Here is a 13,589-nt window from a genome sequence, read left to right as displayed (position 1 = left end):
TCAAATTTCTCCGTGAGGTTCCTGTAGAAACCTCCTTGAGAATTTACTTGAAAGCGTGAGGTTCCTGTAGAAACCTCCCTGAGAACTTACTTGCAAGAAAATTTTGTACATTCAAAATTATGGGGTTTTACGTGCCAAAGCCACTTTCTGATTATGAGGCACGCCGTAGTGGAGGACTCCGGAAATTTCGATCACCTCAGGTTCTTTAACGTGCACCTAAATTTAAGTGCACTGGTGTTTTCGTATTTCGCCCCCATAATTTTGTACATTCGGGTCTGGGTGGGAATCGAACCCGGACATCCGCGGTGCGAGACCACCACGCTTCCCCGAATCGACGGCGGCTGCACGGTCCTCGATGAATAAAGGTGTGCCTAGCACCTGCGTCATTGAACACGTCACGTCTCCGCCAACTGGCTGCGACGTTAGAGTAAGGGGACATAAGGTAAAGTGAATTAAGGTGACTTCAAGTGGATCAAGGTAGATTAATGTGGATTAGGGTAGATTAATGTGGATTAAGGTAGAGTAGGACACGAGACCATGTATGAAGTCGCATATCATGGTCCCGTGGTAAATGGAAGTGAATTTGGTTCCCAGATTCTCATGTGTGACGCCACGTCGCGTGTCACGTCATGAAGCATACAATGAAGCAATGACAATATGAACTCGTGCCTACTTGGCGATGAGTTGGGAATGATTGCGGTCTGGTGATTAATGAACTCAGAGAAAGCAAAGCGAAGGACGGAGCGCAAAGATGTCGTAGTAGTTAAGAAGTCTTTAATGGTGACAACTTAGAGAGGTCACAATGATTTCGCATTGAAATCACGCTAGAATACTTGAGCGACTGTCAATTATTCCTCCTTTGTATCCCTTAAATGCTTAAAATAATCACAAAGCGTCCATTTTGTTCTTTCGCGAAATTGTGTGTTTGTGTCGGGTTTGTTTACCCTCGCCAGGCACCTGAAGAACGTCGTCCTGCTGGGCAAGGCTGTCTACCGGGACCTGCCGATCGCGAGTCCACGCATGAAGAGCGCTCCTCTCGCCCGGGACGTCTGCGGGCGATTGTCGCGCGTACAGATGTGAGTGTCCCTCGCCGCTACAAGGCCGCTGACACGCCTCGCGGTCGGCGCTCGCGCGACATTATATTTGTGCAATGCAAGGGTGTACGTCACTCGCGCTCTCGGTGGCCACATTTCGGTGGGGCGAAATACTATTACACTGGCGTACCACCCTACAACCCTAGTGAAGGACGAGCTAGGGGGAGGGGGAGGGAGGGGATAAACTGAACCTGGAGCTGCCCGTCAAATATCTTTGCTCCTCAATCCTAAACTCTTGAAAATGTTTACTCCCACACAGCACAAGTGAATGAAGTAAACCGAAAACTAACAATTGATGCCTACCCCCAATTTAAGCGACCAACGGGTGCTGTACAGGTTGAGTATAACTGTACGCCACAACGCGGGTACGAATGTTATAATACAGTCGAACGGCTCTGCAACGAAATTACCGGTATAACGAAGGAATAAATCCGTCCCGGTTCTATTGCGAGTGGTGCGGTGCGCGGCCTTTACAACGAAGTGACCCCTATAACGAATGATTTCGGGGACTCCAAACAAGTCGTTATAAAGGCGTTCGACTGTACATAGTGGTATTTCATAATAATGCAAACACCATTTTACACGCTGTATTAGGAGAGGCTCAATCGTTGTGACAGACGGAACGCTGTTAGCTGGAGACGTCTTGAAAGTGTCCGAGGAGGATGCGAGACTGAAAGTGCACGTTCCCGACATTCATCGTTCGCACAACAGCACTACAGCGCCACTTTTGTTTCTAACCACAGTCATGAACCTTGTTAATTTTATACACTTTGGTTTCCAACCAAGGTAATCCTCACTATCAAATCTTCATGGAGAACAAAGGGTATATATATATATATATATATATATATATATATATATATATATATATATATATAAGGAATCGCAATACAAATGAAAGTTAGCCGAGTTGTTGATGAATAATCATTGAACTGCACGCACTGCAGTTCAACAATGATTGTTGAGAGAAAGCGCTGTAATGAGCGTTTTCTTCTGCATTCTATCGGAAGTGCTGTAACATTCGACAAAGTTGAATAAGTTATGTGCGTTATGCTGTGCCGGCTGTAACCTATGGGCTCATTTCACTCGATCACAGTCCCGTCTTATTGCGCATTATTCAGAGGCGTCCGATCCTGGTGATAAATTAGGCTGAGCGCGGCTTGGACCACCGACGAAAGAAAAAAATAAATATCACTAGAATAGCGTCATAACATTATCTTCACTCTTGTTGCTACTATCTAAAGAAGAAAGAACTCCGTGCAATTGAAAGCACCTCGCGTGCCATGAGGGTAGTGACGGTAAACATCTCGTTGACAGAGCTCTCAAGGACCCAGCTTTCACTGAAGAAATTGACGGCGCATCTCTCCTCTGGAGATGATCAGGGACGTTAATGCGATTAGCAATATTTTTTTTTATGATGTGAGAGTAATCGGTGATGATTTGTTTTATCACAATGGCAAGAAATAAACCTTCAGTTTTTATTGCGCCTTTTGATTGTCCCCGTCTCCTTTCCTTGTGCCTAATGTTCTCTGGCGCTGTTTGCCGCTGTAATGAACCAGCTACCCCAACAATGAGTGTGGACTTGTTTTATGCGTTATCAGGACTATTATTATTGTTATTGTGCTGAATGTAACGATGGTAGTAACGAAACAAAGGCAGTGTTGTGGTGTACAAATGCAGAGCCTTTATTGAAGAGGTTGACGAGGCACACAGAGCGGGCGGGCTCCTCTCTCGCGCTTCACTCGGACACGCTGCGCCATCTGGAGACGCCGCCGCTAAGCCCACGCGTGACCTCCGAGATGCGTGGCGCACCGGTGCGTGCGAACGCTAGTAGATTGTGTTTATGACCTGTTTCCAGCTCCATAATCGCTTCCGGCGGATGTAGTCAGAAAAAGCATGGTCTTCGAGATTTGTTTCTATTACTTGAATGGAGATATCGTGGGTGAAATTTCCCAATAATGCTAATTGTATTTAAAAAAGCAAGTACAACACAAGATGAGTGCAGGAGGCACAGCAGCAGCTTGCTGACGAAAGTAGCACGTAGAAGATAAAACGTCTTTCTCTCCGCTGTCTTCTGTGCGCGATTTCGCTATAAGAACAGCTGAGAGACCCGGAAGGCCCAGTTATCGTCTGACAGAGCGCGTACGCTTCACAGAGCTTGTGAGGGCTGAAGGAACCGCGCGGTTGCTGTGGCGGTACAGACGCTGGCCGCGGTGTACTCGGCCGACAGCGGTGCCTATTTGTGTTTTTCCACCTGTGTGATCGAGCCTTTCGGCTTCTTTAATTTAGAAGTGCTCTTGTTTATACCAACGCTGTTCGTATTACTGAGACAATATTACTCGGTCTGTCACGGGTTTATGAGTTTCCGCCCTGCCCTTTGTCCAGACAGCGAGTTGCCTTTTTAATGAAGCCCCAATGTATCGCAAAACATTAGCGCCCCCAAACATTAGCGCCCGCAAAAATTTTGTCCGTAGTTCTAGTCTGCCACTTTACTCAGGGTCATAACGATGCGCGAGTGTAATTTGTAATTGTAATTTGTAAGGAACACTTAGCTTCGAGCTGTTATTTAACTTGGTCGTGCACTGCCATCTATTTTTCCCGGTTATCGCAGCACACAGAGGCTCACGAGGTGGCGGCTCTTCTACGCCGTCATGCGAACTGTTTGGGACGACCTGTTCTGGACCATGCTGACCACGATCGCTTACTACGTCAACGTGCTGGGAAAGGTCCCGCTTCTGGAGTAAGACATGTCACGCTTCGTATGTTGCCAGTTTGAACCAAGGAACGCCGGTCTATTTCATCGCCGGTTGTGGTCGCGAAGGAGCGCTCATAACATAGTCACCGAAATCGAGTAGCCCGCTGGAGACATGCGCCACAGCCGTTTCCCACCTAATGCGCAGTCGTGATTTGCGATCTGAGAGGAAGTCTCGGAGGCCGCAGGTAATGTTGCAGGTATATAACGTAACCACTCTACACACCGTGGGACGTGAGCTGTTCCGAGTGCGCTATCTATCTATCTATCTATCTATCTATCTATCTATCTATCTATCTATCTATCTATCTATCTATCTATCTATCTATCTATCTATCTATCTATCTATCTATCTATCTATCTATCTATCTATCTATCTATCTATCTATCTATCTATCTATCTATCTATCTATCTATCTATCTATCTATCTATCTATCTATTAATCTATCTAATCTAATCTATCTATCTATCTATCTATCTATCTATCTATCTATCTATCTATCTATCTATCTATCTATCTAATCTATCTAATCTATCTAATCTATCTATCCCAAACAACAAAGGACCTAATAAGGAAATAACAATGCATGGAGGTGTGCAACTCAAGAGACCAAATAGAATTCGCGGAACAAGAAGAAAGTAACGAATATTCGAAATTATAACACGAGAAAGATTGAGGAAGCAGTAAATAAATGCACGCAGCATGAAATCACTGAGAAGAAACCTTGGCCCAACCCAAGATGTATGCACTGTAATATGAGCCCGGTAATATCACCAACAATTTAGAAGATATAGTAAAAGTAGCGCAGGAATTCTATACTGACTTGTACAGTACCCAGAGCAGCCACGCTACCTTCTTTCGAAGTAGTAGCGAACAGGGTACAGAGGCTCCTTCTACAACTAACGATGAGCATGGAAGGGCCTTCGAGACATGAAACGGGGAAAAGCGGCAGGATGTTTAAAGGGACACTAAAGCGAAACAATAAATTAGTTTAGACTAATGTAGCATTTTTTGAGAACCCTGTAGGCACTCATTTAAAAAAAATAGTTTGATTATTAGATGAGAAAATGAAGGTCCAAGTATCAGTATTTGAATTTCGCGCTGAAACCCCATCGTCGGTACGTCAGCGTGACGTCAAGGATTCCAAAGTATGTTTTCGCATTTGGGCCGCGTTGGCTGAATAAAGGTTCCCGAAACTTGCCATGTTTAATATTTGGTTCCTTTAGAACACAATGTAGTCAATCTGTACCGCTATATAAAATTAGTAGGCCCTAGAAGATGCCATCAAAATTCAAGACGTCACAGCCCCCAGATGCGGGAACTTAAGTAGGCGTCGCCACCCGTATTTCGTTCTCGCGCTTTTTCTGGCTGACCAAACGTCTTATCGTTGTAAGATTGGCCTTTTTGGTGTTATAGAACGGTAATTTACTGATGCAGAAGAAATAATTTCTCACTTTAATGTCGCTTTAACAACGCAAGGTTGCCTTTTTGGAAGACCACTAGGAAAAAGAAAGAAGAAAAGAAAAACATGTCAAATATTTTTTTTTTTTTAGGGGTGAAACAAATAGGATAGGATTGTACACCATGATAGATATGTTGCCTATCTTTGACGCCCGAGTATGCGCGGGCAAATGAATTTGAAAATGATTTTCGCCTTGCTTATCTTTGACGTTTGAGGGTGCGCAGGTACATAAATACGAATTGTTAGTTCTCAAATAAGGTAGTTGTGAGTGCATCGAGCGTCGTATTTTCCTGTGGGTCCTCGCCTTGTCCTTGTCAGTTGGCTGCTTCACCATTAATGTATGATGAATAATCACCAACTCGCCCAACTTTCCAAATTGGAGTGCATACGGTAGACATTACCAAATATTGACAGGGAGCTTACCACTGTCGTTGAAAAAGAAACATGTACAATCATTGCGTTGTACCGGTGCTAACATATGGGGCAGAAACTTGGTGGTTAACATGTAAGCTACAGAACAAGTTAAGGACAGCGCAAAGAGCGATGGAACGAAAAAAAATTCAGGCGTAACGTTAAAAGACAGGAAGGGAGCGTTATGAGTCAGAGAGCAAACGGGAATAGCCGAAATTCTAGTTGACACTAAGAGATAACAATGGAACTGTGCAGGTCATCTAATGCGTAGGGTAGACAACCGGTGGGCCATTACAGTTACAGAATGAATTCCAAGGGAACGGAAACGCAGTCTAGGACGCTTGAAAATTACGTGGGGTGATGAAATTAGGAAATTTGCAGGCGCAATTTTTGGAGTCAGCTAGCGCAAGACAAAGGTAATTGGAGATCGTTGGGGGAGGCCTTCCTCCTGCAGTGAACATAAAAGGATGATGATGATGATGATGATGATGAAGAAGAAGAAGAAGAAGAAGAAGAAGAAGAAGAAGAAGAAGAAGAAGAAGAAGAAGAAGAAGAAGAAGAAGAAGAAGAAGAAGAAGAAGAAAAAGAAGAAGAAAAAGAAGAAGAAAAAGAAGAAGAAAAAGAAGAAGAAAAAGAAGAAGAAAAAGAAGAAGAAAAAGAAGAAGAAAAAGAAGAAGAAGAAGAAGAAGAAGAAGAAGAAGAAGAAGAAGAAGAAGAAGAAGAAGAAAAAGAAGAAGAAGAAGAAAAAGAAGAAGAAGAAGAAAAAGAAGAAGAAGAAGAAAAAGAAGAAGAAGAAGAAAAAGAAGAAGAAGAAGAAAAAGAAGAAGAAGAAGAAAAAGAAGAAGAAGAAGAAAAAGAAGAAGAAGAAGAAAAAGAAGAAGAAGAAAAAGAAGAAGAAGAAAAAGAAGAAGAAGAAAAAGAAGAAGAAGAAAAAGAAGAAGAAGAAAAAGAAGAAGAAGAAAAAGAAGAAGAAGAAAAAGAAGAAGAAGAAAAAGAAGAAGAAGAAAAAGAAGAAGAAGAAAAAGAAGAAGAAGAAAAAGAAGAAGAAGAAAAAGAAGAAGAAGAAAAAGAAGAAGAAGAAGAAGAAGAAGAAGAAGAAGAAGAAGAAGAAGAAGAAGAAGAAGAAGAAGAAAAAGAAGAAGATGAAGAATTGAAACACTCTACTATAGCCTTCCACTTTTCTAGAGGTAGCATAGGCGTCTGCGCGGCGCTAATCCTACGGGACTCCACAAATGAAAATACTCTTGAACTGGTATGGGTCCCTGTCCATTCGGGGAATCAAGGGAATGAGGAGGCGCACTGCGTAGCCCGCGGTCTAATCGACTGAGAAATGTGCCCCTCAGACTCGGATCCCATGGATGAGGCACCGACGACATACCACGATATAACAAACTACTACGAGCACACAAGGCGAATCTATCCGCCTCCAAACGCAAGACTCACGCGAACGCAAGCCTCGATCCTGCGTCGAATGCAAACTAATTCGTACCCAAGCTCACATTGGCTGGTCACAATTACCAACAGGCAATGGAACCCAATATGTAAAAACTGCACAAATCAAACATTGGCCACCCAAAATCACATTCTATGGGGGTGCGAGGGCTTACCACCTCCCAGGTCGCTCCTGCATGCCAGCTCCCTCAGAACATACGTGGAAGGAGCTGCTGAGAACGCCAGATCGAAAACTACAAAAAGCCCTCGTTGCCAGGGCCGAAAGGGTCGCTCCTCGTGAGGGGCCATCCTAGGGCTCAGACCTGCCAGATCTTACCTGAGCAGAATTTTAATAAAGTTGTTACCACCACCATAGCCTTCTGCTGCTGAGCACGAGGTCGCAAATTCCATCCCTGGCTGCGGGGGCCACCTTCCGATGGCGGTGGACTCCTATAACGCTCATGTACGAAGGTTTTGGTGCATGTCAAAGAACTACGGTGAGTCGAAATTATTTAGGCGCGTCCCACATTGCCGTTTCATATGCCGTGTTAAATACCATCGACAAGCTCATCGCCTTTTTGTTATCAGTTGGCGCGGCGCATGGGAGACTGGCGCAGAAACAATAGACGTGCCACTGGTGACGTAGGGGCTGTCACGCATCTTCTACAAGGAGGGAAAATAGGGAGGTTAAACTTCACAACGTCTTGTACTCGTGTCTAAGTACAGAACCAAACTCTCGACCAGACTTTAGGAAACAACGAAGACACAGACGAGGACGAAATGCATCAAATGACAAGAATAAGAAAGACATTCGAGGGCCGTACGGTATTTAAGTTTTCGTTTGCGTGAGTACACACAATTGAGTACAATGTGTGCAGACAGGTTTTTATGGGCCATTTATCCAACACAAATATAGCTCGCCCAAACGCGCACAAACGGTGACATAACTTTATTAACACGTGTTTAATAGAAAGTTGGCACAAGACCTAACCCATCCGCGTTAAAAATTTCATCACTGATTACCTTGCTGGCTGGCGTACCATATAGAGAGGGCGGCCCCTCGTTAGTGCTGATTCACTTCGTAGTATTCTGGCAAAATGGCATTATCCTCGCCACTACAATGCGATGCGTTGTGGCCCCAGGTAGGAGCCTGCACCTCCTCTACCGGCAACTTCTATTTATCAACTCATTCTCTGCTGCCAACTCAGGCGTCTGGTGGAGGGCGGTGAAGAGGTGACGGTGACCACGTGGCTCTTCGTGTCGTCCTGCATTGCGGACACGCTGCTCGCCTGCTACCAGATGCACACCTGCTTCCGCCTCGGCAACCGCGTCCGCTGTCTCCTCCTGGGCGCCATCTTCCGGAAGGTGAGTGCTTGCTCGCACTATACCTGTCGCGAGTTGACCTGGTCGAGCGAAATCTTTTTTTTTTTCACACGTGACACGTGACGTAGGCGTGCGTAGGGCTACCGAATAGAAGGAGCGCGCAGCACTCTTCCCACCCGATGTTCTCGGGTTTATGTTGACTTCGTACGCGGCAAACTGCGAAGCTTCCAGTGGTCTAAGATGGTGTCATTCAAGAATGTTTCACCAAAAATGAAGAACCATGAAGCCTGCGCTCAATATTCCGTGCCTCTGAACGTCGTCAACACACCTGACGCTGTTTTGAATTGCCTGTATTTCGTCCAGCGATCTGTTAGTTGCACACAAGAGAAATTTGAATCACGTTTAGCGAGGGAGCTGGAGGCGACATTCACGTCCTTTTCTACGCAGCATTTCACCATATGCATTGAACCTAGAACAGGTTGCAGAGCTTGCAGAGTTGCAATGATGGCAGAGTTTTCGATAACAATGAACGCCTTCGGTCTTTGTCAGACCGTATACGATGGCCGTGTCTGCTTCTGATTGCCGTTTAGTACGTACCAGTGGGCCGATTGCGAGCTCAATAAAAAGCAATAAGAAATCATGCGCAAAATTTAGATATACATGGGCTAGACTTCTGAACCGAGATATTTGGGCAGTTATCAAGCGGTCGCACAATCTCCTGCATGCCGTCCTGGTCGTTGTATACCCCTCTCCGAAGACTACTGCAGCCCTTGTACTAAGACAGTCCACCATCTCCAATTGATCATGTATGGTGTAAACGTAAGCCATAGGGAAATGCGAGAACGGTTGAAAACTGAATATGTGACAAGCAGTTTCTTCCGCAAATGGGGCTTATATGCCCTTCATTCTTCTAGTGGCCACTACAGGGATAGATGACATAGAAAGGCAAGGCAAGGTGTTTTGCTACCCTGTGCTGAAAAAAAACGCGTTAAAGGATAAAAAGAAAGAAAGAAAGAAAGAAAGAAAGAAAGAAAGAAAGAAAGAAAGAAAGAAAGAAAGAAAGAAAGAAAGAAAGAAAGAAAGAAAGAAAGAAAGAAAGAAAGAAAGAAAGAAAGAAAGAAAGAAAGAAAGAAAGAAAGGCGGATGAACTAAGGGGCTGCAGCTCCATAGCTCTGCGCGGGTATAAGCGACCACTTTGCTGTGTTTGCCGCACGCTGTAGACTTGACAGATTCGTAGCCAGATATTCGAATGAACTTAATAAGTGGAGTTGGAAGCAAATTTGTGTAAAGGTACTGACGTAAGGATGAAATACGAGACTTGAAGCCTTTAGCTTTTCATTGGAATATCAATGCGCTTTTCACTTTTGTCCGAAGTGCTGACAGCCATCGACCCACGTCGCCTGCGAAGTGAAGACTTGAAAGCACTGAATGCATAACGTCCAATGTTAGTTAGGAGCTTCGAGCGGACGGTGTCTGTAAAAGACTTAACAAGAAACATGCGATTAGCAACAAGCAGTCACCGCATCGTGACTAGTGCCTGCCAGTTTTACTCTGGTAATTTTTCGGGAGCCACGGATTAGTGCCGCTACTGCGATGTCTCGTTCGACTATAGTGGATGAATTACGAGCAAATGTGTCACGTATGTCGATGATTGTGTGCGTGGGACGTTGCAGATGGTGCGGCTCTCGCCCCGCGCCCTGTCTCGCAACTCTTCCGGCTACGTGCTCGCCCTGCTCGGAGGCGACTGCCTGCAGATCTGCATCGCCTGCACCCAGTTCCCGCTCCCCATGACCGGCACCCTGCTCCTGCCCGTCATCATCTACCTGCTCGGACTGCGAGTGGGAGCGGTGGCGGCACTGTTCACGGCTCTGTGGCCCGTGGTGGCCCTGACGCTCGTCTGGCCAGCGACCGTGCTCCAGGACCAGCTCTGGGTGAGCGGACGCACGAAGACGCGGCAAGCGCGCGCGTCCCTAGCATCGATGTACACGCGGAACTTCAAGTATACGTCGCGAGGTTCTGATACTGGGCTTTGTGAAGTTTGTCATTTCGGAAAATGCGTCGTAGGATCACCGGGCGATCAACATGCGTTGCGTTCCGCGGGATTCGTTCAGCGGGGAGCTGTTGATGCGAATAGCCTGGTGGATTACCACAGTGCTCTCCTTTCGTTTGTACGTGCTCACTTACAGAATAGATTATCACACCGAAATAGCGCGAACTTGTGTCAATTTAAGGTATACGTGTTGATAACAAGAGATAAACCGCTTGTGCTAATCCACCCAAAACTTACTCTAAGGTGCCACGATTCCAAAGCCCTAGCGTGTTACTGCGGCACCTTACACGTGCTGCGCGTCGTCTCGCCTGCGTTAACCGAGAATTGGCCTTGGAATTTTACTGCGCAAGAGGTCCACAAGAACTCAGAAGTGTCATTATTTCGGTAATATAGTTTCTCTCTCTCTCTTGACGAGTTCTTGTTCTAACTTATCTCGGATTTACCCCTCCATGCAGGGGGCCTTCTGTCTAACACTTGATTAGCATGGCTCTTACGGTGCACAACCAAAAAGAGAAGTTGGCTGCCGTCTGCCTAGTCTGGCCGTGCATGTCGAAAAGCGAACTGTGTTGCATTAAGGGTCACCGGCAGGTGGCGCAGGCGGGCTCCGGAGTGCGCACAGCAGTGGCGCTCTAATACCCCTGTCACACGGACAGGCTTAACCGAGGTTAAGCTAACTACGGTTACGGCCGTCCGCAGTTACCGCTAGCCACACGGCAGAGGTAACCGTAGTTAGTCCCCTAACCATCGTTACCCCAAACCGAGTTTGGCAACCTCGGTTTACTCTCGCAAACCGAGAAACAGGCAAGATGGCGGACACACGCAAACCACTTGAGCACAGAACAACACACGACGTGAAGAATTCTCAGCAAAGCCTACGGGACGTACGACAGTTGTAACCTGAAACAGAGGAAATGATGAGCGCAAACACTGCTAATACGCCGCAAGGACAACGTACATCGAAAAAGAGACGCAATGGAATACTTTAGGCACGTTCACGCCAGCGGCAAACATGCCGTAACGGCGAACCGGTCTCCGGTGCCGTAGAACGTCTGCCGCTCGAGAGGTGTCCAAAGTAGACGGCAGTTCGGCCGGAGCACCGCCCGCCGCCCGAACGGCGGGCCAATCGACGACCGCGAACATGCGCGTCTCCAGCACCGGCGTCGCAAACATATTTTGCTTCTGCTCCAAGCAAAATAATTTCCGCCAGATAAAGTGATGCGGAAATTGTACATCTTATGAAACATGATATCCACTGTCAAGCGTTAAAGACGAACGAGAGCTCAGATACTTGTCGAGCTAGGCTGCAGTGCGCGGCTACCGACGGCAGACGACCGGCTCGGCTGTGCTCGCATCGCAGCCGACGGCGGTGCCGCTAACATTAGCGCATTTTCTTTTTTATGTATTATTATTGCGAAGAGCGACGACATTGGTATGAAAATATTGCGGCTTGTAAGCATCGGTGATACATTCCGAAGCGCCGTCAGCTTTAGCTTTGAAGTGAAGAGTAGAAGGCCTAGCGATGACATCGGCCCGCCGAGCAATCAGCCGCAGTGCATTAGGCTGCCCTCAGTGCCAGAGTCGGTCGCTGATTGGCTACTTCGCTGTACGGCTGTCGCGCAAATGGGTCTCGGCCCCATCCCCTCTACGGCAAACAAATCTTGCCGTTCGCTAGCAAAGCCACCGTCGAACGGCTGTCCGCGAACGGCAAACGCCATGCGACGACTTGCCGTGCCGGTCACCGTGTATAGAGCTTTATGAACGGTGGTGCGGGTAACGTGGACGCTCTCGTAAATGCTACGCCGGTTTCGGCAGCCAGCGTTGCAAGACAATGCGAACATAGCCAAGCTGCTCAATATTATTGAGTTATTAAACGCTTTCAGTATTAACGCAGTGAGCGTATATTTTAATACGACATGCATCTACATGCTAATTATTATTTTTTGTCATACACCGCGAACTTTGTTTAAAGAATTTTGCACGCGTGATGACCATGTGATCGCGTCCGTTTGGTGAACCGAGTCCGTGTAGCACTGGAAAACCGCACTCGCGTTAACCGCGGTTAACCCTGTGAACCATGGTTAAGCTTAACCGCGGTTATATCTGCTCGTGTGACAGGAGTATCATCCGTACGTGTGCATAGCGACAGGGATGACTCTATCCGCAATATGTTACTTTTCTATGCCGTTTATACTTTTCTAATAGTTAGCTATTTCTTCCTTCGTTTTACCTGTTCTTTTCTTTTCATGATAACCGCAGCCTCGCTTTCCCCTATATATTTCAATGTTTTCGATACTAAACTTCACTTGGAAGTCAACGCTTGTCCGTGTCTGCTCTTTTTGTCCCTACTGTTACGGTTGCGTTGCACACCCCTCGAAGACTCCAGACATCTTCCGGCGTACTGCGTGCGCAGGACAACGTGCTGAGCCTGCGTGACGAGCGGCTCCGGCAGACCTCCGACCTGCTGAGCTCGGTGCGGCTGGTGAAGATGTACGCGTGGGAAGACGCCTTCTCGTCGGCCATCAGCCGACTGCGGGCCAAGGAAGAAGCGGCCAGCCACAAGGTCAACGTGCTCGACGGGCTCATCGACTCCATCTACACCTCCTCGGCATCACTGGTACGTCCGTTCACTAGTGTTCTCCGTAAATTGTTCTCCTTCGGCGGGCAGAGTCCGGCTCTCTGTAGCCACCCTAAACCCACTATATATATATATATATATATATATATATATATATATATATATATATATATATATATATATATATATATATATATATATATATATATATATATATATATATATATTTATATATATATATTTATATATATATATATATATATATATATATATATATATATATATGTTGTAATAGACAATGTTCAATATTAGAAGTGCTCTGGAAAAGCCGATCACTCCTGCTTCTTAAGTATGGCGTATTTGGGACGCGGCAGAATGTCGCAATACTTGAGTGGCGGTCGTAGAAAGTACTTCCAGGGTGTCGAAATGCATGACTCTCCCTCAAAGTTAAAAGCTGAAAGTCGAGTAGATGTCACTACGTTCCTGCGT

General features: G+C 46.1%; 1 protein-coding gene across 3 annotated transcripts in view; it reads left to right on the top strand.

Moving 5' to 3' along the window:
• The window catches only part of LOC135897668 (ATP-binding cassette sub-family C member 3-like), a 94,339-nt gene that overhangs the window by 30,690 nt on the left and 50,060 nt on the right, over nucleotides 1–13,589 (top strand). For all 3 annotated transcript variants that reach the window (XM_070541045.1, XM_070541046.1, XM_070541047.1), the window contains 5 exons: nucleotides 954–1,076; nucleotides 3,706–3,834; nucleotides 8,361–8,517; nucleotides 10,149–10,406; nucleotides 12,936–13,139. In XM_070541045.1, coding sequence (XP_070397146.1) covers nucleotides 954–1,076; nucleotides 3,706–3,834; nucleotides 8,361–8,517; nucleotides 10,149–10,406; nucleotides 12,936–13,139 — 871 coding nt within the window. The remainder of the gene's footprint in view (nucleotides 1–953; nucleotides 1,077–3,705; nucleotides 3,835–8,360; nucleotides 8,518–10,148; nucleotides 10,407–12,935; nucleotides 13,140–13,589) is intronic.

The sequence above is a fragment of the Dermacentor albipictus genome, chromosome 6 (genome assembly GCF_038994185.2).
Source record: "Dermacentor albipictus isolate Rhodes 1998 colony chromosome 6, USDA_Dalb.pri_finalv2, whole genome shotgun sequence".
NCBI classification, from domain to species: domain Eukaryota; kingdom Metazoa; phylum Arthropoda; class Arachnida; order Ixodida; family Ixodidae; genus Dermacentor; species Dermacentor albipictus.
This window is presented reverse-complemented; position numbering and strand designations above follow the sequence as displayed.